Consider the following 27,526-nt stretch of genomic DNA (forward strand, 5'->3'; position numbering starts at 1 on the left):
CCTGCTCAGGTTTGCTGTTTGAGGGTGCATATCATCTTGGAGAAATAGCATTGGTACATTCCCAAGATAATGCGGAAGGTGGGAGCACTTAATCAACGTACCAGCGAGATGCCATTGTACCTGTTATTCTTATCGATGGCTATCGATGCTGATGGCTGCCCCGAATCACTGTGCAAGATGACGAGAAATTAAAGTGAATAAACGCAACAAAAAAGTAGTTCCAGTATCAGCTCTATCCAAAAATATAGTGCACGCTTCCTCAGACGGTAAAAACCTGTAGGTAGGCTTTGCAAGGTGTCCAGACCCTTTCTCGGCCCATGATTTCCAGACCTGTCAGAAATTTAGAATCTGTGGGGTACAGTTGCTGTAAAACGATAGCATACGTACCACATGGCCAGCAATACTCCAACACCACATTAGAAAGCTCATCCAGTTAGTCACTTGTAAAATTTCGAAACAAATATTTCATGTTCTGGACATTGTGTATTCTTGTCCCGATTTTTTCAGTATTCCATGCATTAATTAATGATTTTACAATTTTTATTTCCTTCAGTATAAAATACATTTTGTTTCAAATATTGCAGCAGTTCATTAAAACAAAATGGGCCCCACGATTTTATTTTTGTTTCGGCCCTTGCTAAGGACGCATACACTGATCTATGAATATGACAACCATGTTAATTAAATAATTTTAGAAAACAAACAAACAACAACAACAGAAAACAAAAGTTATTTTTTTTTTGCTCTTTTTTCCTCTCCTCAGAATACTTAGAGATCGTTTCCGAGGCGATCCAGTTCATCCAACATGTAATCGATGTCGGCCTCATTAACAGCAGCGTTTGAAATGATACTTCGGAAGAAGTTCGGAATTTCACCTAAGGGTTGATATCCGATCATCAACGTGCCCTTATCCATCATCCTGGCCTTCAACTTCGCTGTAAGCTGTGTGGATAAAAAAGCACGTTATATAATGCACCGAATTCACTCAGAGTGATATAAATGCGGAAGAAAATTGTGCAAAACTGAAAATCATACCTCTCCAAGTTCTTTGGCTTTCTGTGGTGAATGCGGCACATTCCTCAAACGCTTGGGAATATACCAGAAGGAAACATTGGTGCATTCAGGCTAAGTGAGAGAAATTCATGTAAGAATACTGTAATATATTTACAGGGTGTCCCATAAATTCGTAAATACTTTGAAAATTCATAAAAATTCAACAAATGGGTTTATTCGAATGCAGTTTGCGAAAATTACCCTCACAAAAGGAAATTTGTTTTGGACAGAAAAAAAAAGATTTAGTTTGAATTTTTCTTGATAGAAAGTGCTGTACAAAAGGGAGTGATTGGACTCGAACCTTTCTGCAATTCTTTCTTTCCCCGAAACGTTCGTAAAACTTCAGCCGCCGATTCATGACTGACGTAAAACAACTTCACCAATAGCACTTTATCCACCAATAATCGGCATCACTATGAAAACCATATATAAGCTACAGTAACAGGAAAATGCAGAAATGAGCTGTCAATTGTACACCCTGCATTTTTTAGGACTACGATTTGTGTATTTACAGCAATTTGCTTCCGTGCAGCACCTTCTATCGACAAAAATTGAAATATCTTTTTCGCGAGAATAACTTTTCGCAAATATATCAATTCTTCCAGTTTTATGAATTTTTAAAATATTCACGAATTTTTGGAACACCCTGTATAACAAACACATCGTCATTTATTATACATCCGCTCACAAAAGACGAAACAACCGTTGTATAGAAACTGTATAATTGCACCGAAGTCGTGATTACCCCATTATTTACCATTATCCCTTTTTTGGGGGGGGACGCTTGTTTTCATTTCTAATTAATACAAATACAAATACAACACCACAACAGGCAAAATGCCCGAGGAGGTGGCTGATAAAAAGATGCCCATAAAAATATGGATGTCATATATTTCAAAAATACAGCAACCCAATTAAAAATGCAATTAACAAAAATTATAAACAATATATACACATGATAAAATATTATACAATGCCCATAAAGAATACCCATGGTTGTCTTATTCTAAGAATGGATAGCTTCTCGATTTACCCCAACATGTTTATCGTATTTCTTTTTAAACGTGTCAATTGTGTTACAATTTACTACCTCCGGGGGTAAGCTATTCCATTTATTAACAACCCTATTAGAGAAAAATTCCCTGCGACACCATAACCTTGCACTGTCCCTCACCAATCGATACTGGTGTCCCCTTGTAAAAGCAGTCGATTGGTGGTGTACTAATGATACATGGTCCATCCTATCCATCTCGCTGAAAATTTTGAACACTTCGATCATATCTCCCCGACACCTGCGTTCATCCAATATAAACATACTCAAAAAATGAAATCTCTTCATAACTTAAGCCCCGTGCACCAATAAGGACACGCGTAGCTCTTCGCTGCACCCTTTCAACCAAGTCTATGTCCCTCTGTAGGTATGGTCTCCAAAACCTCATAGTATATTCCAGTCCAGGACGAACTAAGCCTCGAAAAAGTGGAAGAATGACTTTAGGAGAACGCGAAGAGACCTTTTTGGAAATGAGACCAAGCATTCTATTCGCTTTTTTGACCACCGCTGAACAATGTTCAGAAAACCTAAGTCGGTCGTCAATGAGAATTCCCAAATCGGTGATCCTAGTTGCATCCGGGATAGTGACACCATTCAACTCGTAAGAGAACCGTGGGTTGTTCGAACCAAAATGAGCGACCATGCACTTATCAACGCTAAACGTCATGCTCCATTCATTTGCCCATGCTGCAATCCTGTTTAAGTTGGTCTGGAGCAACTCCCTATCGCTTTGATTTCCGATTACCCCCATTAGCTTCACATCATCTGCGAATTTACTAGTAATCCCATAGATACCCTGATCGAGTTTATCGATAAAAAGTGAAAAACGTATGGGGCCAAGGACACTTTCCTGAGGAACTCCACTTGTGATGTCTGTCCAACCAAAGAATTCCCCGTTCACCATAACTCGTTGCGACCTATCTCTTAACCACGATTCTATCCAATTCAGCAAGTTGCCCCCAATTCCAATCTCGTGCAAACGCTTCAGTAGTTTGCCATGTTGGACCCGATCGAATGCCTTCTGGAAATCAAGGTAAACAACGTCGACATTTTTGCTCTTACCCAAAGCCTTAGTCACATGATCATAGAAGCAAAGGAGGTTAGTTACACATGACTTCCCCTTCCTGAATCCATGCTGATTATCCGACAATACATTATTCTCGTCTATCCACTTCACAAACTGCCTTTTGATGATAATTTCCAAAATTTTCGAGAGGAAGCTCGTCAAACTCACTGGACGATGATTGGACACAGCTTCTCTACTACCCATCTTAAATATCGGAACAACATTAGCAAGTTTCCAATCCGTTGGGACGATACCCTCAGCAACACTACTTCTGTATATCTGTGCGACTGGACCCAACAATTCATTAGCACATTCCCTGAGGACCCTGGGATAGATATCATCTGGTCCTGGTGCTTTGCTTGCACATACATTTCTTAGAAGATCTAGGACCTCCTAGGTGTTCTACTTGAATATCGTTCAGGGTTTTATTACCCCATGCAACACCCGTATATCGAATATCATTATCTCCATTAAAAACCGACGCGAAAAAGTCATTGAAAGCATTACACATGCCAACATTGCTCTCTAACTAGATTCTCCTATCGAGAGGGGGCCAACTGTCCCCTTACATCCATTATTGACGTATCGAAAAAATGATTTTGGGTCAGAGCCAATGTTATCTGCCAACCTAGATTCAACTTTCTTTTTACTATCCCTTATCGCTTTCTTCAACAGTCTTCTTTTATCAGTAAACAATGATAGGTCACCTCGTCCACTTTTATACTCTCTGAATGCTCTTTTCTTTTCAAGATAAAGGTTCCGCACGCTATCCGTGAACCATAGAGGGTGCGATGTACAAACACGCTTTTTTCGAACAAAGGGTATGACGTCGTGCAAAGCAGAGGACAGCTTCGTACGAAATTCTACCCATTGACTTAACACCCCTACTGATTCCAACCGGTATTTGAAAACTTCCGCTAACCTTCCTCTCAAAACATCAAAGTTAGTTCTCCGAAAACAAGGAACCAGTCTTTTGTTATCAACCTTACCCGAGGAAAAGTTACAGTGAAATCTGACGATACGATGATCATTAGAAGAAAACTCTTCCCCCACCGAAACATGTTCAACTAGATCCTCAGAACTAGTAAGAACTAAATCCAAAATAGCAGTACCCCTAGTGGCTTCTGATACATGCTGATACAAAAAATTTTCGAGCACTAACTTAAGAAAGTCTCTTTCATACTGATCTCTAGATGAAAGGTTCTCCCAATCAATACCCGGGTAATTGAAATCCCCTAGTATGAGAACCCTCTTACGCTTACACATGTAGGAAATTTCATCATGCAATTTGGCGATGTAGTTTTGATCCCTATTCGATGGATTGTAACAAACCCCAACAATAAGTTTATGACGTCTTTTGTTCTCAAGCTCAACCCATATGGTTTCAATATCACTTCTCTGCACGTTACACTCTCTAGCCTTCAAACAGGATTTCACGTATATCAACACTCCACCCCCCTTTCCTATCAGATCTATTTCTCAAAAAAGTATCGTATCCTGAGATGTGTAAGAAAGATTCATCCCCATCGTTTGCCCAAGATTCTGTAATGGCTATAAGATCCAGGCCCTCCACAACTATCATAGTTTCTAAAAAATCTTTCTTATTACCCAAGCTCCTGGCATTTATTAACACACATCTTAATTTGCCCGGTGATTTAGTGTCAATCGAGAAGCAATCCAAGTCAGAGGTTGGTGAATCCCCGTCAGTACTGTTGTGATTATCATTAACTAACCCGCATACCCGACTACGTGGTCTGGGAGTAAAAAACCTGACCTAAGACTATCGCAAACCTCCGAAACCCCCCTCTTATTTAGATGGATCCCATCCGAACGAAGCCACCTATCGGTAAATGCGGGAAGCTCCAATAACGTGACCCCAAGTGAGGAGCAAATGTCCTTCAAACCTATATTGAATTGGTGGATCCTACTCCTATACCCCATACTACCCCTTGGCAGCACTGGAATCACTGCCACATCTGAACAGTGGAATTTTCTTAATTCTGAATTAAGCAGTGGAATTTTCAATTTTGATTGTTGTACTTGAATTTTGAATTGATTGCTATAAACGTTACAAACTCAATAAAAATATTCTAAAATTTTAATAAATAATGATAATTAATACTTCATAATTTTAACTTAGCAAAACTTTTTTCCCCAAACAATTTTTCATATTTCATTCATGCCATCATTTTCACGTAATTTTATTTTGAAAAAGTTGAATAATAGGGTTTTGACATATAATGGGTTAATAGTTCCTCTGATAATAGATAAAATTTGTCCTTCTTTTGGTAAAATTGATAAATTATTAATGAAAATGAGTCAAAGAGTCAAATAAAGTATATAATAATAATTTTTAATGGGCGATAGTAATAGGAAAAACCACATACTTCCTCTAACACTAGATGGAATCTGTCTTTCTTTTCCCTTAGTTTTTTCAACATGTATCTGCAACGAAGAATAAGAAGTTGAGTGGAACACACACTTGATACAGGAATAAATTTAAGTGAAGTAAGTTAAGTTTTCCCAGTGAATGACTCCCAAACAAAATTCGTTCTGAGTATCCTCCGTAAATCGAAATCCCGCCAGTATGACACCAATTCACTAATTTTGAATAAAAAATAGAACTCGGAATTCGTCCATTATTCGTAAAACGTATAGAATAAAGTACATGGTGTAGATTGCTTATGTGATGAGTAAAAAAATTATTTTATCTGTTGTATACCTATAACGCCACTATCAGAGTAGAAACTGTAAGCAGGAGAGTCTTTTTTTTCTCGAATATCGCAAATAACTGGGATTCACGACGGATGTCAAATATTTGTTTTCGCAACTCTAAAAGCCGGACGTTCGTAAGTCGGGGAGTGGTGGTAATCAACTATATTTAGCAAACTGATTTTTAGAAAGAATAGAAAACAAAATGTACATCAACACATGTTTTACATAATATTGAATACTGCCAAAACTTTAGGCGTAAAATGATTTGTTGAACAGACAAAATTTTGTAAACTAAATAAAATTTAAATGTTGGATCACCATTAAAAAGACCAGAACATAATCCATTTGTCTACATGGATCCCGATTTTCCGTATTTTTATGAAAGGAATATATGGTCAGTATTTTATATACGGATACTTTTCTACTGGGACATTTTTCGCGGGGCTGCATCTGGCCTACTTGCCGAAGATTGTGCACCTCTGTTGGATGCACCATAGATAAATACTTTTTTTTTCTTCAAGAAACAAAGAGCAAAGCTTCGGTCTACTGCAATTTTTTTTGAATGTTTAAATGTAGGCCGCATGTTATAATCTGGAAAGATCAAGTAAACTACGGAATAATGAAAAAGTTGACAGAAAAAAGTCGATAGCTTAGAATTATGAGAAAAGAGACATTTTACATCTGAACCAAACTTCGAATTATCCAAGACATTAGTGAGAAAAATCGAATTAAATAAGTAATTTCGACATATATATAATGAATAGGTGACTCAAGGAGAATTCCCAATATTCGAATTATATAAAAACTCTATATTAGCCAAGTTCACCTGTATAAAGAATGAATAAATTTTAAATAAAATAATAAATTAGAAATTAAGGAGTAAGGGATGGGATATATATTTTTGAAGGGGTTTTAGGGGAATAATTCCGAAAAAGTGATCCCGAAAGCAAAACGTATATCATAAATTACGTAAAAAAACCCATTTTACTTACTGTGTCATTTCAAAAAGGTGATCGATATGTTTCTCATATCCTAATACTCCCTAGAGGAAAAAAGGAAACGTTTCAAAGTCTTATTTTTAACATCTAACAACTTTCTACAACGATGGAGTTGATGGGAATTAAAGACAGGTTTGTCGGATGGATATCTTTCATTCAAAGGAAAAAATTACATGTGATACCCCGACTTTGAGAAAGACTTTAAAATTAATCAGATCTTTAAACAATGGCCAATAGGTTCGAAATCAACCCGTAAGTAAGATAATTTTCGAGTCTCGAGCACCGTTTGTGGTTCTCACAGCTGACCTTAGGGATATGCGATAGGTACGCTTGCACTTTCAATAATAATAATTTCTTTCATAACTTCTGAAGCTTCATCCAATCTGGAAATCTGCATTTTCATCTAGAAATAAATAATTCTGGAGTTTTGCATTTTCATCTAGAAATAAAGTAATTTTAGAACTGTTTCTTTAATAAATAAATTCCGGAAAATTCCGAATTATCATTAATACATTTTACAATTATTTCTTTCATTTGTTCTCAATTTTCGTCAATTCTAACAATATTTCATTTACTCAGAATTTTCATCAGTTCTGGGAGGATTATTTCTTTGATTCGCTCTCAATTTTCATGTGGGTTCAGGAAATATCTCTATCAATTATTATTATCTTAATTTCGATTCATTGATTATAAATTTTTATTTCTTCTCAGATTTTTTCATCAATTAAAATTTTCATTAATTTTTTTATAAATTTGCATTCAATTGTGTCGATATTTTTTTGTATGGATATATTTCAGCATCCCGTACATTTTTTAATAACGTAGGAATTTTTAGATATTGATTCCCCTCTTACACTGAATATATGAAATCGGGACTAAGGAACTCCGATATTATCAAGACGTCTCTGGCCCCGCTATTAATTTCGCACCGTAGGGTGCCCGCGTCCAGTAAGGACGGGCCTGGTGGTTCTAATCAGAAGTAAGCAGACTTAATAAAAATGCAAATGAATACCAAAAGCTACCCTAAACTCAAATCTGCATAATAAGTTCAGATCAATTCAAGACAGGTATTTCATTCAGGAATTGACAAAGACCTCACGAGTAGTACATAAGTTAAAAGATCGTCAAGAACACTTACAGTGAGCACCAAAGTGAACCACAGTGCTCATGAGCGAGGGATTAAAGATGTTTGCTGTGTAGGACAATGCTCAAAATAATTAAGGGATGTGCTGTTTTGAGCAGTGGATATACACAATTACACATACTCCGAACAGAACGACTTTGAATTCATCGGCCAAACTTCAAATAATGGCAAACTCTTTAGCAATAAGAATATAAATTTGATAAAATTTTTAGGTGAAAATCTGTTTATAATACAATTGATTTTCAAACCACAAACTATTGTCTTTTTGCAGGTGGAAATAGTTTTTGGAGCATAAAGTGTCTATTATGACTGGATTCCGCTAGTCTTTTTTAAAACGTTTTACTTCTATCGCGAAGAGTTAAATATTTTCCTACCTTCGATCTCCACATCAACCACAATTTAAAGATGTCATTATGTCGTCCGCACTGTATCACCTTGTCACCAGTATCAAAGTTAACGTCGTAATGTTTGTCTTGCTGAAACAGGTAGTCGGCACTCAGCTGGTTGCAGCTCATCAGCAAACCCTGTAAGTAACAGTATTTCAATAGCGAGTTCGTGACGATTTACTCTGAATACAGAAAGGAATGCAAATAAATAGTTTGGAGTTGCTCTTACATCTTCTTTAAAATGAACAGTTGAACACTGGAGAATCGACCCCATCAGCTTATGAGGGTTCCATGTGACGCTGTCGGCCCTGTAGAAGAGTATAAGATCATAGTGTAAATCACGCGTATAAAATGCGAATAATATCATTAATAGATTATAAAACTTTTGAGAATTAATGTTATGCAAAAATCACTTTTCCTTATTGACATATTTCGCCTTATATTATTGGCCTTGTTTTGCACAGTTAATTGCATGGAAAATTTTCCTTAAAAATATAGTACTTCCGAATATTTTTCTCACAACTTTTCAGTTTTTTTCGAAAAATCGATTTCATTTTGAGTTTCTATATATTAGATACACGGGGGTGATTCTAAATTCATGGGATTAACTTTAAGATGTGATATAAGACGCATAAACAAGCATTTTTGATCATAGAATGTTTTGGTCGAATCGTGATAGCAAAGGTGGTAGTGGGTGTTTTTAGACAGCACCCACAAAAAACAAATACAGTATATTTTTCTGACGGATTTGCTGTAGAAAGTGCAATCAACGATTAAATGGGTGCAGGATATTGTAATGTGGTAGGCCTTCTCGTGGTCGTGCAACCTGGGTAACGCAAATACTACCACAAGTCATTATACCGCTTGATATTTGTTTGGCACAGCATAACTTTGATGGTCATTGCACCAATAAAAAACAAACTCTAATCCAATTCGAAGGTACATATGCATCCTTGAATGACTGGTAGTACATATCGCAGCAAATCTGTCAGAAAAAAAATGTGATATTTGTTTTGGTGAGGTGCTGTTTGTGCACTCTATAAAAACACCCCCTATCACCTTTGCTGTTGAGATTCCGCACAGCACATTCTATGATCAAAAATGCTTGTTAAGGTGTCTTATATCACCTCTTGATAGATAAATAGATAGAACCGCTCACAACCCCGGACTGATGCAAAGCAACTTACTTCCGTTACCTCAAAAGGGGCAGGGTTGTGTCGGAAAAATTAGCAAAAATTAATAGTGGCGCCCCCCCCCCCGCCCCGCAAGTATCCATCACTCGCGTCGTTCTCCCTATGAAGACAGGTCGATGTAACATAAAAGCCATTTGGCTAAAATTGATAGCCGAACCCAATGACCAGGGAGAAAAATTGCACGTGTGTCCAGTGGCACATAAGGGCTGGAGACCGCAGCTTGGGATTTCAAAAGAAGTGAGGAAGACTTGTGTGGCAAGTAAGAAGATGAAGATCGCATGTTGAGGTGGAAGATTCGAATAATCTAAATACACAATACATATAAATCACCTCTTGAAGTTTGTCCCATGGATTTAGAATCACCCTGTATTTGACGTCAATATTTTTTATGGAAATTACTTTTAACAGCCACCTCGATGGGCATTTTGCCTGTTATGAGCCTTGAATTTGTAAAAAACAACTTTTGATTTGTGATTGTTAGCTTGCGAGAAAGTTATTTCGGGGGGTGAAGGGGGGATTATCTATACCAGTAATTTTTACCTTTTTTTTGCCCTTCGGGTCATTTTTTCTTTTCGTGCCCGCGTCTTATTCAGGGCCTCTAGCACTTTTATAGAAGTGAGATAATTTCTAGTTAATGCATTGAAGCATTGAATTCGTTTGTGAGCTGAGCTGAATTAAACTTGTTTCGCCAGTCCCATGCCACTATTTTTTATGGACACAAAAAATAATTATGGACATAAAATAATAAATGAATTCGTTTATAGTGAACAATTTTTTTTATAAGTAAGGCCAGTCTCTGGGTTCCAGAGTGTAGAGCCCAGAGACCAAGAGTTCGGTGAGCTGGCCCCCCACCCCCCTACAGTTCAGTGAGGGTTCTGTTGTGGGTATCCTATGCCATGCAGTTTCAACATCATTGATCTCATATTGATTGTTTTTTTCCAAGTTTTGTAAAAGATCTTTTACCAAACTTTTATAGTGTAATCCTAACTTGATAAAGTTTTAAAAAAGACTTGTAAAGTCTATATTTCCTATTGGGAAAGATAGATGGCGCCTGCACGAGACGAAAAAATCAGAGCATAATTAGTTGATTGTCCGGTACAGAGAAAATCTTTTCGCTGAGGTAAAACAGTGTCATAAACTGTTCAGAGAATTAAAAAAATTCCAAATGTTTTCTAATACTGAAGTTTACTGAAGGCATTATAGAATGTTTTAAATATCTCACCGTTCAACACCATTCATTCTCGTGCGGTATTTCCTGGACAAGAGGACGCCTCCACCCCAAGCACCCTAAAAATACATAAAACGTAAATAAGGTCACACGGGAGAAGTGCTCCCTGTATATACAATGCAGAGTTGCTGGTATAAAAGTATAACTTACATCGATATGTAACCAAAGTCCATGTTTTTCGGCGATGTCAGCACAAGCAGGAATTTGATCAAATGCCCCAAGCACTGTAGTTCCTGCAGTGCAGTTGACAAAAAATGGCTTGTAACCTTTGGCTTTGTCCGCAACAATACATTTTTCGAGCTCGGCTGGTATCATTCGGCCTCTATAATATTGAGATACAGTAATATCTTCTTAATAAGATTCTTAGAGGCATGTAGGGCTTGTTCATATCATAGGAGTAATAAATTAAACTCATTGAAGTGACTCACCGCTCATCACACTGCACTTCAACGACATGATCTGTTCCCATTCCCATGACCATACCTGCACCTTTCATCGAATAATGGCTCTTCATGAGAAGGGGAAGAAAACGGTTTTATTACAAAATTATATACATTAGAGCAATATTTCTTAGCACATACTTCCACAGAGTTTTCTTCAAACTCGCAACGTGAATAAATAAATGAAATATCAACCAAAAGATAAATAAATCTCCCCGCTTTGTTCAAAAGTGGGTTTGACGCGTGCTCATATTGTAAAACATGTACACAAATAATTATACTGGAATATTAAAAGTTGCTAATTTTATCAAAGGCAGTGTACGCATTTCGAGAAAATTTTGTATTAAATATCAATCTCATAAAAATAAGTCTCCAAAAATTTAACCCAATTTTGTTGATAGCTAGCTAGCTTAGTTGCTGAGATGTTAATGAAAAGTTCAAAAACTCTCAACCAGGAGACGTTTTCATCAGTCTCATCTTGCAGAGCATACCTGATTTAACGCAATGTGAACTTGGTTCCATCACTCTATCTCTATTCGTTCATGAGTTATGACCATTTAAACGCAACGTATATTACAGCATATACGCACGCAGCCCTCTTAAAATCATTTTCAACCTCTTACAGTCATTTTGGGATGCCCGGGAGCAAAAAGATAAATATCTAGAGAAATTTAGAACATGGGGGAATTTTACGTAAATTTGAATAAATCTTGAAATAATGTACGCACGTTCACGGAAGTGGTGTAGTGGTATAGTGATATGGGTATGCGCAAGATGATGATACTAGTCAGAACGCCACCTGGGGAAGAATTGAGGAACTTTCCTATATTATCTTGATATCTAAGGTAGATGAATGAAAATTTCACCCATAACGTTGCAGAGAAGCATATAAATAAATTAAAAAATACTTTATATACAGATAATGAGTACAAAAATTGTCGACAAATTGGTAAGAAGCCTTAATGAAGTGTTAATAAGTACCGAATCTCCACAATGCAAACACAATTTAGGCAGACGGAAAACACGGATTTTGTGCATTTCTTTGAGAAAAAGAGGTGGGTCGGAACAAGTTCAGACGTTATATTGGTTTGCATGGTCTTTGTTCGTCATATTGGATGAAAAAAACATGGTATATATAGGAAAAAAACAACCGTGACTTATCGTACTAGTCGTTATAACAGAACTGTCGCAATAACGCATAGTCGTTATAACAAATGTCGACTGCATGACCTAATTTAAAAATCAAAAAAAAGTTTAAAAAAAATTGCTTATGTGTGTGTGTGTGTGCATTTTTCAATATTTTGAGAACGTGATAAAAGTTTTTGTGAGGGGATAAGCAGATAAATATAAATAATGAATTCACTGTATTTTCTCCACTGAATCGGACAAGTAAATGAATAGGCGTGAGGAGATTCTCATAACGAGAGACACAATGAGGGGAGCACATCCCAACTAACGACGCCAATAGAGCACGCTTTATTTTCTTGCCTGCCAATCAATGAATGTCTCATTAAGCCAGGATTTGAAAGCTAATAGCTCTTCATTCACCGCGTCCATCTACTTTTTCCAACCTGAATCACGCAGAAGGAAACTGTTCAGTTTTTTTTCCCTACAAGTGCTAAGTATCTACAAAAGCCGACTTTTCTTTCGTGATATATGGTTTTATAATGGTGTATTTTGGTTGTATTTGACACCAACAATTTTGATGGCCATCTTTTTTTCAGCCATCTCGTCGGGCATTTGCCTGTTGTGGCCTTTGTCGCGTTTGCATTAAAACTATTGAGGTTCATATTTGAATGGATAATTATTTTTGAAATTATAATAATAATCTGAAGCAGAAAAATGTTTTTACGTGTTCGGATGTATAGATGACAAGCTGAGGCAAACCCATCAGACCCTTCTGTTTATAGTTGGGGAACATCTTGTGTCTAGCACATAGACAGGCATACAAGTTCGAAATCGAGCCACCTATATGAAAAAATGACTAGTGTTAGTTCATGATATATACACATAATTATCCAAGAATGTTGGGAAAAGTATTAGATGTAGTTAACCTTCAGAGCGGTGATCTCAAAAAAAGTATTTCGTCTTCTTAAAACCCTCTTATTTCGGCAATCTCGAGCCCAGCTGGCTCTGTACAGAGAGCTTTGCCTGATAACATGTTTTCCTCCCCCCCCCCCCGTCTGTCAATCACTGTCACTGGGCGGAGTAAGCTTTTGTTCAAAGTTAGATAATAGTAGAGAGACGAGTGATATATAAAAAAGAGATAGAGTATTTATCTTTCTTGTTATTATTATTATTTTCGGTTTCGGGGGGGGGGGGCATTTATCACTGCACGAGATCATAAAAAAATTATTCACAACATGTGGCAAATTCTAGAAGGTTCAGTGATTTTCACTATGGTAGTTATAAAGTGGATCAGGAAAAAATTAAAATACGCTCAAAGGGTTAATGAAAAGATGACGACCGCTGCTGAACGATTATTCGCGTTTTGCAAAAAGCTGAATGTGATGTTTGTTGCAGTACAAGAGCGTGACAACCCATGCCTGGTGAGCAGTATTCCTTGATAAGAAGCGATTCCATAATTTTGGCTATGCAGCTGACCTTCAGTGCTTCCGCCAGATCCGATCAATGGCCAAGGAACTCAATCAGCAGCTGTCTTCGATGACAAAGAGTGATGCTGACATAGTAGCTTCTTTGGACACGAAGCTACTACTAACAGTCATGCATACTGTGCAAGACTGCAAAGTATGTATCGTGCCGTAAAGACCGATTGTTATCGGAAAGTTAAGAGTCACATGTTTCTGCAAGATAAAACCAGCTGTGTCCTGCCTTTTATGTCCTAGCAAACCAGACCTTCTCCAAAATTTTGTCTGAATACAATATCTAGTGACTTCCACTTAATTGACACCTTCCCAAAAAGCACCCGATCGTACTGAATTAGTATCCGATGCTGAGATGAAGGATTGGTTACGCCCACAGCCCTAAAGCATCCACCATCGTTGAAACCAATGGGATCATTTCAGAGACAAAGCAGTTACTTCTTACTACGGATAAGAAGTTAGTTAATGAATGAGAATACCGATGCATTCTGATGATATTGACATATTCAGAGTTTCTGCTGGCTGTAGTTGTAGCAATTAGGCCAATCGCTGAAAATGGAAAGATCACCGTAGATAAATTAGAGGAAAAAGGCAGCCAAATTAATAAGCTATTTGGCGATATCTGTGAACGGATAGTCGCTGTTTGGCAAATTGGGATCATTATTTGGCTTATTTATTTACTCGGCAGGTGCACATTTTTGACCCGATTTGACGCAAGAGAAAGTTCATATGATTCCTAATAGTCTCTGCAAATTAAATTTCTGTTTAATGACTCCTGTCTCTTACCTGGTCCCAGAATACTGTCCCCATTACTCCAGCCAATGATCTCTCTCATTTTCTTCAACACAACTTGCTCCATCAGAATAAACACTGGTGCTATCTCGAATGTGAACCTAAAAATGGTGCAAGAAATGGATCATTAAAAAAAAAAAAGAAGTAAAGTGTCGTGACGAAGTTCTTGCCAGAACATAATAATGTTAAAGGAAATGGCGTATTTTGTAATTCTTTGGCATGTCTAAAAGGGACATCGGAAAACTTACATATTCGTGTTCGTTGTAGCGGTAAGCCATTCACCAGCCATTGATACGATGTCTAAACCACTCGACAATTGATTGAAGAAGTATGGGTGACCTATTGAGAAAGAAAGGAAGGGACTGATTTATTTCTGTAAAGCATATGAGATTTGCATACTTTGATTGGTGTTTAATGATCAATTATAAACGGATTGAGGCACAAGTATCGAAATAAAAGGGTTGTTGTCTTAAAAGTGACACACACAGCTGCAGGAATGTCATATGGTGATGAAGAAAGGCAATGAAAATTATATCACGCACACGCACATATTAGAAAAATACCTACATTGCCTAAAAGCAATTACGTATATAGACGACATTCACCCTTGTAATGATAAAAACTTCAAAAGACTTCCACTTGAGACTATACCATTCGGTCTAATGCAAGGGTTCTCAATTTTTTTGGGAGTGCGGGCCAGCTCGTTGGTTTGGAAACGTGTCGCGGGCCACTTCAGTTTTCTGAAAATGTGCCTCGAGTCATTCAAGTGATCTGAAAGTTCGCCGTTGGCAATTCAAGTGATCTGGAAATGTCCCAAGAGACACTTAAGTGATTTATAAAAATGCAGTGGGTCGCTTAAGTGTCGGGGCAGTTTAAGTGACCCGTAAGTGTGCTGCGAGCCAAAAAAGTGATCTAGAAATTCGCTGCCAGCTACTAAAGTAATCTGAAAATGTACCACGTGCCACTTAAGTTAACTGGATGTGTTGTACCGCGGGTCACTCAAGTGTCTTGGGAATGTTCTTGGGGGTTGCTTAAATGATCTGGATATGCGCCGTTGGCAGTTTAAATGATCTGGATATGCGCCGTTGGCAGCTTAAATGATCTGGATATGCGCCGTTGGCAGCTTAAATGATCTGTATATGAACTGAGGGCAGCTTAAATGATTCGATAATCATTCGTGGGCAACTTGAGTGATTTGGTTATTTATGACGGGCCACATCAGATAACTCCAACGCCAAATTTGGCCATAGGGGTGAGAATGCAGTCTAATTTAATAGGGGTGATGTGTTCAAGAAATAGACTGCAAGATAGCCGAATACCGTGCATAGTGTTGTTATTTTAATATGATTAAGTTGACCATATTTGATCGAGAAAAATACTGGAAATCGTGATCGAAAAAAAAGAGACATCGCCGTTCTTGCCAAAAATGTTGCCAAATGTCGACGAAACCAGCAAATATTGCACTTAAACAATCCTTGACAAGAAATAAAGTGCTGTAGAAAATCTGCAGTGATTTAAAATGTATTTTATGGGCAAAAAAATTGTTGAATGTGGAACATATTTTGTGAGGAATATTTACAGTCATACTCCTTGCAGTAAAACTCATAGATTGCGCAAATTACCTTCATCCTCGACTTTAGTAAAGATAACAAATCAAAGCAAGTTGAAAATACGGGAAATAACGGGACATTTCTCTCTCTCTCTCTCTACAAAGAAAAGTCGGGAATTATTACGAAAAAATACGCAAATGTCCTGCTTACGGGACATGCCAATCAGTGGGAGCGCCAAATGGAGGGATCAGAAGCCTATCAGTGTAAGTCAATAGACATTTAAAGTGAGATAAAAGGAGCTTTTTATTCCGTGGTCAGTATAAATGTCTCTATCTGCTGTTGAAGTACAAAGAGAGTTGAATGCATTGGAAACTCAAAGATTTAACAATGAAAAGGCACTTGCAATACAAAAACCATTTTTCAAAACACTGACTCTTACTTATTGGCTTCTGAGCCCTATTTAATACATTTTTTTTTTTCAACATTAGGCATCAACATTGCAATAGACGAACATTTCTTCAATATGATGAGCTGTAATTCTGAAAATTTCATGAAAAAATTCTACAAAAAACAAAACGAAAGCGATGAAAAATGTCTCCGTTACATCCGAGTTCATCGAGTTCTCATCGACGTCATAAGCAAAAACGAAACGCTTTTTTTCTGGATACTATACCGAAATGAAATAGGATTTAGAAGCCCGCGGCCCAGTTGATTTCTTTTTTGCGAGTCGAAAGCCCGGTCATACATACAAATAATGGAAAATAAATGAAGAAAAACGAAACAGTGAATCACTCGCGGTCCGGTTTGATTGATGGCAGGGCCCGATATCGGACTACGGCTTAGCGATTGAGAACCACTGCTCTATGGAAAGCAGTCCGACCCGGCAATTATTGACGTTATAGCTGAGATGCCGTTACAACCGAGGTCGTTATAACCGAGTTTGATTGTACCACTGTTTGGGGCCCTAACTCTTGATTGTGCTTTGAAAAAAGGAAAAGAAATGTCGAATGGAAAGTCAATCCAGGATCTATATCCTTTCATGGTATGACAGAGATTGTCGTTGCCGAGTGGAGCTGAGATGAGTGTTGAAGAGGATAATGGACTTTGTCATTCAGTTCTCAGGTTTTCTTTTAATGGATGACACGAGAAGCATTTTTTTACGTGCATTGGTTTGGTGGCGCAGCTGTTGTCTTCTCACTCCATGCAATCGATTTCGATAGAGTTTCCGGAGCCAGAGCAGTGTTCTTCAACCATTTTTGCACTTGTGGAACGGTGAATAAAATTGTAAAATCTCGGCCGAAATAGGAAAAACAATTTGAGGACCGGCAAAAAAGTAAAACAAATAAGAAAAATTATTTACGGACATGCAAAAAGCACAATTTGTGCACCAGCGAAAAAGGATTTGCAGACCTGCTTGATGGCTAAGACATTGCATACTATTTCGCAAAACATCAACTCCGGCAAAAATCGCTATATTCCAATTTACTACAATTCACGAGCTGGGTTCGAAATGAAGAGGCCATCTATCGGAGGTCACCTCAAGTTCGTTAAGGAAAATATTTTGTTATCTATAATGTCTAAGACAGAAACTAAAATTATGCAACTCCCACAGGAATTGGGCTAAATGTTTCGGGCGTCAGTGGTTGAGGAACACTGTTCTAAGTTGCTAATGACACCCAAAAAAAATTTGTCAAATGAAGTTGCCAATTACATCCAAAAAATTGTCAAAATCGAGTAGAGTTGCCAAAAAAAAAATTTCAAACGCAAGTAAAGTTGTCAAATATCGCTGAAATCGATGAAAATATAATTCACAAAAAAGGGAACGTAAGTGTCTGACAAATAATGCATATGTTTATGTGACCATAATTAATTACGATAGAGTCATAATTATCATAAATTATAAAATGATAGTTATGACTCCAAGTCTCATGAAAATTATCTTAATTCTTGATTTCAAAAATTTTTAGTCAGCCTCGTTGGAAATGAGATAAAAAACGGAAGATTTCGTAAAAAAATTGGGACAGTCAAAATCACAGGAATGTCCCGTAAAATACAGGCTATATAGTCACCCTATATGCATGTTTCTAGCCCGCGAGCAGCAGAAATACAGCATATCTGTCCCGCGGACTAAAAAGGTTGTGAACCCTTAATGTACGGTATTTGATTGCATCTGATGTTTTTAATTCCCAAGATGTCTTGAAAACGTCAACGAAGGTTGTTAGGATATCTCTATTATAACGACAAAATTTCGCGGAATCTTCGACGCCGTTATAACCGAGTTTAAGTGTATTTCATATGTATTCTCGTCCTCCTCCTTATCGGAATGATTGAATGCGATTCTTTGATACTTCATTCAAGTCCCTGAACCAATTCAGTCAATTTGGCCGCGGTTTCTGGGAAACACGTCTAAAAGCCCAAGTGGAGGGTTGACAATGAGTGTGAGATACCAAATTTCATTTCCTCTACCAACAAGCCCCTAATCAAACGGACCCAGTCTTGCCATCGTGGATACAGAGCAGTGAAAAGAAAGACGGTAGATGAAATCTGATGTGACGTCATGTGTTACAATCAGAGCGGTGGCGGCACATGCAACACAACAGCCGTTCCCGCTCTCCTCTTGTGACTAATTTTACCGTTTAAAGGGGCGATTGTCCGGAAAATTGATTTTGAAAGGCGCGATGAGGGGGGTGTGCCCCTCCCCAAAACACACGTTTGACTTCTCCCACATGCGATATAAAGTTTCTCCTGAATAATTGGGGGAAAAATCCAGGAACGGGAACTTCGACTTTTTCAGTGCTGTCTGGTGTTTAAAAACATGCTAAAAAAAACAACTCATGAACATTGGGAATATTTCTTCGAGACACACCGAGAGATTTTAAAGTAAATATAGAAATGAATAGCGGTGCAAATATTTATAACATTCATGCTCAGCCAATCTGACAGCTCGGGCCAAGTTTGGCCCCTGGAGTCATTTCGTGTGGCCCGCTACAAATGACCAGACCACTCAAGTGGCCTACCAAAGATTATCGAATCACTTGAATGACCCGTGGCATATTTCCAGATTGCTTCCGTGGCTCATTTTTCGATCATTTAAGCCTGAGAGATCATTAAGGGAGGTCTTCAATCTTTCAGACACGGCGGGCCGAATCGTAACTTCCCGTGAATCCCGCGGGTCACCAACACGTGCAATTTTGCGACATGTTAATTGCAGCAAGCGGGCGGGGGGGGGGGGGTATGAGGCCTCGAGTCAAACAGAGACAAAAATAATTGACTTTTACATATTATGAAATTATTTATTTTATTAATTATCAATTTTGATTAATTCTGAAGTAATTATTTTTCATTTGTTTGGAAAACGTTTTCAACTTAACGTTTTAATTACTGATTCTGAGATCAATTTTAATCTGAAATAACTTCAAATAATTCTTTAATTCTTTATTTCGGTAATTCTGAAATTATTTTTCTTCTCGATATATCTTGAAATAATTTCTTTCAACAATTATGCGATATTATTCTTTTATTGATTGTGAAATAATTTCTATCAGAAATTACGAAATTATTTATCCCATTGATTTATGTCTTTTTGCTTCACCAATTCTGAAATTATAAAATTATTTCCTTCATCAATTCTGAGCTTTCATCAATTTGTTGAGGAATTACTTGTTTCAATTATTCTCGAATATATTATTTCTTTCCACAATTACGAAACTATTTCTTTCACTAATTCTAAAATTAATCTTTTTATAATGTTTTCATCAAATTTCTGAAAATGATCGGCAGGCCACGAGAAAAAGCTTTGAGGGCCAAATGTGGCTCGCGGGCAATGCGTTGAAGACAACTGATTTAAGGTATCCGACTACGTTCGAAGGCACTTTTCTATGAAATGGTACTGGATACTTCTAATAGCATTTTTTTGTGATATAAAGTGTCTCGAAATGGTGAAAACCGTAATGGATTTTGGTCTACCCATGCCATTTTCTATGAAAAAGTCATTTTTACGATAAATTTTAGGCAAATTTCACGTAATATTCGAAACACGATTGCAAAATTTTTTTTTCAATGAAATGCTTTGTAATTTTCACAGTACATTTAGCAGGTTATGAACAAAAATTTAAAGGATTGCCTGACATGCTCATAACTTACACCAAAATACGTTATTGTACGAGTGAATTTCTTGAAATTTCATCCTACATTTCGTCTATAAAACATTGTAATTCAAAAAATATGTGTGGTTGATCTTAGATTTTGGTTCATAACTTCTACAATATATAGCAAAACATCATATTAGAATTTCGTAATGGTACAATGAGTAGATTTTTATAAATCATGTCACAAAGTCAAGTAAAATGTAAAAAAAAAAAAATATCATTCTTCTCGTAAAACACGTTCCAAGTTTTTATTCACGCATCACTTGTATGTACAAACGCAACGCTAATGTGGACGTAACTTGGGTTTTGAGCGTCATACAAGCTGCTAACGGCACATATTCAGGTCACTTGAGCGATCCCAAGCACATGTTCAGATTACTTCAGCGTCTCGTGGCACATTTCCACAGCATTCAAGCTACCAACTTCACGCGTACTGTGGCTCTTTTTTAAATTTGCGGATTACTTACGTAGTTGACAGCACATTTGCAGATCACTCGAATTCCCGCGGCACGCTTCCAAAATAATTTCATATTTTGAAATTTGTCGCTCTGAATTTCGCACAAATAAAAAAATAAAAAATGCTTTTACAGTTTACTTTTTCCCGCTAAATACGTTACTGAATATTTTTACCAATAGACGGCAGCACATTAGATATTAATTTTTATGGAAAATTTGCCTAAGGGGCCATTCAAGTATTACGTAAGCAGATTTTCAGCCATTTTTGACCCCCCCTTCCCCCTTGTCAGCAAATGTCAGCAAAAAACTGACCCCCCCCCTATCCCGTCTGCAAAATTTCGTCAGCAGCTTCGAATATTTCATATCTTCAAAAAGGGGTGGTTGATGACGTAAGCAACCTTCAAACCCCCCCCCCCGTCATCAAAAGTCAGCAAATCCGAAACCCCTCCCCCCCCCTCGATGCTGACGTAATACTTGAATAACCCCTAAAAGGAAGATGTTTGAGGGAAATTTGGTCGTCGAGATTCCTACTGGCCTCTGATGATTGCGTAAGAAAATATCTGCTACCGTGTTATTTACATAACTCTCCCACAGTAGATTTATGAAATCTATCACGTGACCTGCGTGTTTAACCACTTGTCTGATGAGTTTTTAATTTTTCTCTGCACAGAGAGAGAGAAAATGACAGTTTTTTTTTATTTTTTCATTCTATTCATATGGTCTATGACTAGGGATAACAGACAATTACAGAAAATCGTACTTAATCTTTTAAGTTAAAAAATCGTAAAAATTTTGATTCAATCATTACCCTTTTTTTGAAAATACAAATACAAACAAATACAAATACAACGCCACAACAGGCAAAACGCCCAACGAGGTGTGGCTGAGAAAAAGACGCGTAGCTCTTCTCTGCACCCCTTCAACCAAGTCTATGTCCCTCTGTAGGTATGGGTCTCCAAAACCTTACAGCATACTCCAGTCCAGGACGAACTAAGCCTCGAAAAAGCGGAAGAATGACTTTAGGAGAACGCGAAGAGACTTTATTTGAATTTTTTTGCATATACTATAAATAATCTAGTTTTTTTAGATAGATTATGTAACACTGAACTAGATTATGTACCTACGTAATTCAAATTACAAGATTATGTATCTGGATATCGTTATATTGCTGTTGCATGAAGCCATATCGTTTGTGCAGATTTAGTTGAGCGTTTACTTTTCGAAAGCAACTAAAGATTACGTTTTGCGTCAATTTCGGGAAGAAGCTGAAGTTAGGAAAGTGGTTAAAGAGGTTTTGTGTTAAAATACAAAGTGCTTTTGTCGAATCGGAAACTATTATTTTTTGTTACATTAACCACATTTTCGTCAATCGAAACATCAAAAATATATATTTTTTTCATCTTGTCGCGGGCCGTATCGACCAGCGGGTCAGGCTGATGGCCACACCTGTTATATCTTATTTCTCTTGATTATATATAGAACAATTTTGATTAAAACTCTATCCCTGTTCTTCAATCGAAAAATAGGCAGTATCCACAAAGAGATAGATACAGAAAAGAGAGATTGTGGATGTGGTAAAATCCCCAACTCTTGGCGTTCAGTAGTGATTTTTCGGAAATCAATCGGACGCTTCTTTTCTATTTTGTGACGGATGACTTGGCCGTGATTACACTTCTTGCCTGGTGCGTGTAGGTCTTTCTAGCACTAAAACCCGAACAATCTCCCTTCTCCGTGATGGGGAGAGATGGTTTTTTTTCGGTGTCGAGAGATGCCTGTGTGTTACTTGACACTATTCTTCTCACGAGTTTCCCCCACCATCCTTTTGATATCTACCTCTTCTCCCGAATTTATATTGTACTTTGTGCTCCCTTTCCTCGTGCAGGCACCAATTTTCCCATCCTCCTGCAGTCAAGTCTTTTTATGGCTGAAACTCATAGGGATAAAAGTTGGCGTATTCCGCTGCATAAGTTTCATTTTTTTTTGCCTTTACCATCGTTTGTACCGTTTGATTGATCCGCGTGTGTCATTGCTTTGATTCTTGTGATATATATAGGCCTATATGTTATTGCCAAAGCCTGAAGTGCGGTCGATTCGCAAAGTGGCTAAGAGTTTTGGCCAAATTCCGATTTTCAGAAATGATTCGGCAATTCGCGTGGTGGCTACTTCACCAAACACCAACTCTAGTGTCATATCGCTATATTGCAATTTACTGCCATTAATGAGATGGGTTGGAAATGAAGGGGCTGTCTATCAGTGGTCACATCAAGCTCGTCAGTGAAAATATCTTATCACCCACCCACCCTAGTTTGAACTTGGGACCGTGACAGCAACTTTCTCGGTGGTAGACGGGCATCTTACCACCATACCATCGGACGCCTAAAATGCTTCCCACATCGAGAATCGAACCCGGGCCTCCTGGGTGAGAGTCATGTATGTTAACCTCTAGACCACGTGGGATAAACAAAAGTGGCTGGAGATCCCTGGACAAAGTTCGATGTGCTGTAGTAAGAGTCGATCCGCTAAGCGTCAAATCCATTTTTTCATCGCCAACGTGTGATACATGGCTATTTTTGTAGCTGTATTGGATAATATTCATGTGACGAGAAAAAAAAAAGAAATTTGAGAGGAAAAATTGTTTATAAAATATATTGTAGACACATACATTGTTTTTTCTGTCATCGCGGTTTGATGGGTTGCTATAGTTAACGTGGACATGATTGTCACGAAAAAATACGCCAACCGAGCGTATAACCGGGACAAACCTTGCTAAAAAACCGGACATAACGCATATTCACTGCTAAAAACCGAGAGAACTCAATTTTCTTTTTCAATTCAAAGGACATTATAGTGTCGAATCATGAGACAATAATTAACATTATCTATTGGCGGCACCAAAAGTTTGGGCCTTGTATGGTTTTGTTCAGTGTTTTTCAATCTTTTACTCATTGCAGATCACCAAAATTAAGTCAAAATTCTCGTGAACCGGCATAAATGGGAGAAATAATTTGCGAACCGATGAATGAGGAAAATTTCCTATAACCTCCGGACTCCATATTTCATATATTTTTATACTTTGCTCTTATAAATACGAGAAACCACTTAAACTAGAACTTCTCTCACTTATTGAATAAAAAAAAATAAAACAACTGTGCTATATATATTAATTATTAAATTTACTTTCATTAATATATAAATTAACACACTGATATTTGGAAAGAAAAGTGATTTGTCTCCTCCGGGAATCAAACCCGGGTCCCCTTGCATACCGGGCAAGGGGACAAATCACTTTTTTTTCCAAATATGTTTCGGCATAACATCCAGAAAATTCAATTTCTCAGTATATTCAGGCCGAAAAAAATACCATCTCTTCATATGACTAACTACTCTTCTCCTATGAATACCATCAGGGTATACAATTTCACAGAAGTGAGGGGTTTTTCCGTTTTACAAAACTGTCCAGTTGCAGTATACGAGGTCTCATGATCGCATCTGGCCGCTAGATATTAGGACCGTGAAAAATTTCTCAGAACACGTTGACTATATACTTGTATTATGGCTACCAAAGAAAGCATTTCTGTGGAATTTAACGCATGTGTGTAGGAACCAATTGCATCATCGTCGATGGAAAAATTAAAAACAACGGAAGAGTTCTTTTTTTTTACACGTAATATGAGCGTATCGGGCATGTGGTTGAAAAAATTATATGCTTGGTCGAAATTTTAACATGCCCCGGGTATGTCGGGCAATACATTTGTCCAGTCCTGTGACGTAGGGTTCTCAAGTTAAAAAGTAACTATGGGTTTGTGTGAGAACTTGTAAAGCAATCTAGATCGAATTTAATTGATGTCAGGTGTTCTGTGCATGTAAGACCTCCTGCATTTTTGGTCAAGTAGGTCCTTTTACTTAATAAGAAACAAATACGGGGTCGTCTTGATGGGTTTGTAAGGGTTTCCAAAAAAAAAAAAAAATGTTTTGGTGCAGGTTGGGAAATTTACCATCCAAAAAGCACACAAATAGTTATATAATATACATGAGGGTCCTTTCAGCACCCCTCTCGGAAATGGTGAAAACGCTGAATTAATGGATTCAATAATTTTAGAAATACTAAAAATTTTCAGATTATATATGAAACACATAATTTCAGAAATACTTTAAGAAGTAATTTCAGAAGTATGGGAACACTGTGGGAATTCAGAAATATTGACAGAAATCATTTCAGAAATAGTTTCAGAAGTATAACTTCAGAAATAACGGAAAATAATTTCAGAAGTATGAATGATTCAGAAATATTGAAAAACTAATAATTTCAGAAACTTATTTGGGAAGAAAATTTTCAGAAATAATTTCAAAAATATTGAAAAAAAGAATTTCAAAAATATTGAAAGAAATAATTTCAAAAATATTGGAAGAAATAATTTCAAAAGTAATTTAAAATATACTGAAAGAAATAATTTCAGATATATTTTGGGAAACAATTTAAAAAATAATTTCATAAGGAAATAATGTAAGAAATAATTTCAGAAATGATGCAGCAAGAAAGGATTTTTCACTGAGGTTGACGTACAAGGACAAAATGCTATTGATATTGATCTGTTCTGGATTCACCGAGAGATGATATTAGCGTTTTTTCAAGGAAATGCCAACAGCAGGAATACATCAAATTCATTACATTTTGATTGCAAAATGTAATGAAGAGTAAAATATTTATGTGGAATTGGTTCCACCCACTTAGCTTCAGTAAAACCCTAAATGCATAACTAGCAAAATAACTTCATTTCAGCCTAATATACAGCCATAAAGCACATAACTCCAGAACAGTAAACTTATATCTCAACTGAACTGCCGTCACCTCTTCGGTCATGAACAAATGTGGGGACATTTTTATGGTGTAATTATAAATTACAGTACCCATCATTCCACTTCTGGCAAATATTCTATACGCAGTTTCGGCAGAAAAGTCTGAAATACATGCCATATCGGTTACGAATTTTTGGCAAGTTTCCTGTTAGTCTTTACAAGAAATAGGCAATGCAAAAGACTTTAAAGCCGAAAATCCACTTTCAAAATTATACCAGCCGCTTCGCATTTTTCCTGAATGGTTGTCTTTTAAAGGCTGATATAATCAAATGAGAACAGAGGTGAAAACACCTTCAACGGGTCGGAACAGCCAACTTTCATTATTACAAGGCTGGTGAAATGAATTTGACGCAAGAAAAATCACGAAGAGGAATTCGTGTCTGGTAGGTCGATAATTGCCAAAAGCAAGCCACTCATCATTGTGGAATGTCGGAACTTCGGCATTTTAGGAATTTTCTCGACCCTCTTTTTCCCTACCAGATGCTCGCGTGGAATGTTAGAACTGCTGTAGCGGCTTCCATAACAATGGAGGGAAAAAGCTACAACCCCTCCATGGTAGAAGTACACGTTCCTGAACAATAGCTAGCAACAGACTTCGAATTCACCGACAAAAGAGCAATTTCTACATTTATGCAATAACAGGCATTCATAAACGGCATTTTTTACAGTATTTCTATATAGTTGTTTTTGGATGAGTTGGTTCTAGAGTATATGATGACAATAATGTGCGATGTTTTTCCCAAAAAATTATATTTTTAAGCATGAACCACGACATTGACGCAGATAAGAAATTAATGTTTAATTTTTTTAGTCACTACCAGTGGCGAGAAGTGCTTGATCATTATACAAAAACACTAGCAATAGCACATTTAAATAAACGCAGAAAACAAAAATAAAATAAATTTCTTTACTCTCTCTCAGGCAAAATTGTTGGTGAAAACAATCTTTTTTATACACGAAATAGATGGAAGAAATATCATAAATTTCAATGTGATATATTTTAAATATGAACGGGAAAAATTTATGAATTATTGAAATTCGGGGGAAAAAGTATTCAAACAGCACTTTTTGGTGTAAAAAAGTGTTTGATCACTGTTTTAAAAAAACGAGTTGGCTCGAACTATGTGAATGAAATAATGTTTTTTGCTCAGGTGCAGTGCAACCAGGCAATACAGGGTGTCCTAAACTGTTTGCATAGCAGATATCTCTATAATATCGTTGACTTTAGAAACATACTTTCAACTACAACAAAAAGTTTCCAAATGACGTGCAGTTACTTAAAATCTTAAAAAATCTGTTTGAGGGGCGTATACACAAAAAAATTGAATATTAAGATTTTTAGTAACTGCACGTTTCATTTAGAAACATTTTGTAATTGAAGGCATGTTTCTTACGTCAACTGTTACAGAGATATTTGCTGTGCAAACAATTCGGGACAGCCTGTACATAAAAATGAACGCAACGGGGGTTTTCATCAGTTTAGCTTTTAGACGTTTTAAGATATGGATCCCAGAAGATATTTTTCTGATTTCTCAAAATATGATGACTTCCATTTTGGAAAATGGACTTTTCAAGGATTGTTTAATTTAACTCTACTTTGTAAAAAATATCAGAAAACTGGCAGTGGTGTAAAAGATTTTAACTCATATCAGGTTTGTTGTAAAACTGGAAACACAACGGGAGTTGAATGGGAAAACTCACTGCTTTTTAACACTGCTTTTTGCCACTTCAAATCAACTTAGAACAGAGTGCATATAGTATAAAGATCGTGTTTGCAACCCAACTCTGCGTACGACACGGTACAGTAATACCATATGATTGCAGATCCCTTTGAGGATCACCATTA

At 37.0% G+C, this 27,526-nt stretch overlaps 1 protein-coding gene across 1 annotated transcript in view; it reads right to left on the reverse strand.

Moving 5' to 3' along the window:
- Nucleotides 1-679: 679 nt before the first annotated feature.
- Gad1 (glutamate decarboxylase) overlaps nucleotides 680-27,526 on the reverse strand; it is a 65,977-nt gene continuing 39,130 nt past the window's right edge. The window contains exons 3-14 of the mRNA XM_089234021.1: nucleotides 14,918-15,008; nucleotides 14,664-14,770; nucleotides 13,127-13,242; nucleotides 11,263-11,342; nucleotides 10,985-11,156; nucleotides 10,829-10,893; nucleotides 8,643-8,721; nucleotides 8,402-8,551; nucleotides 6,878-6,927; nucleotides 5,558-5,615; nucleotides 1,036-1,125; nucleotides 680-942 (exon numbers count right to left, since the gene is read on the reverse strand). Coding sequence (XP_089090147.1) covers nucleotides 769-942; nucleotides 1,036-1,125; nucleotides 5,558-5,615; nucleotides 6,878-6,927; nucleotides 8,402-8,551; nucleotides 8,643-8,721; nucleotides 10,829-10,893; nucleotides 10,985-11,156; nucleotides 11,263-11,342; nucleotides 13,127-13,242; nucleotides 14,664-14,770; nucleotides 14,918-15,008 — 1,232 coding nt within the window. The 3' untranslated portion in view covers nucleotides 680-768. The remainder of the gene's footprint in view (nucleotides 943-1,035; nucleotides 1,126-5,557; nucleotides 5,616-6,877; nucleotides 6,928-8,401; nucleotides 8,552-8,642; nucleotides 8,722-10,828; nucleotides 10,894-10,984; nucleotides 11,157-11,262; nucleotides 11,343-13,126; nucleotides 13,243-14,663; nucleotides 14,771-14,917; nucleotides 15,009-27,526) is intronic.

Source organism: Pholcus phalangioides, unplaced genomic scaffold, assembly GCF_987345545.1.
Source record: "Pholcus phalangioides strain wild (caught in Gottingen) unplaced genomic scaffold, Ppha-v1.0 ptg000008l_1, whole genome shotgun sequence".
NCBI lineage: Eukaryota > Metazoa > Arthropoda > Arachnida > Araneae > Pholcidae > Pholcus > Pholcus phalangioides.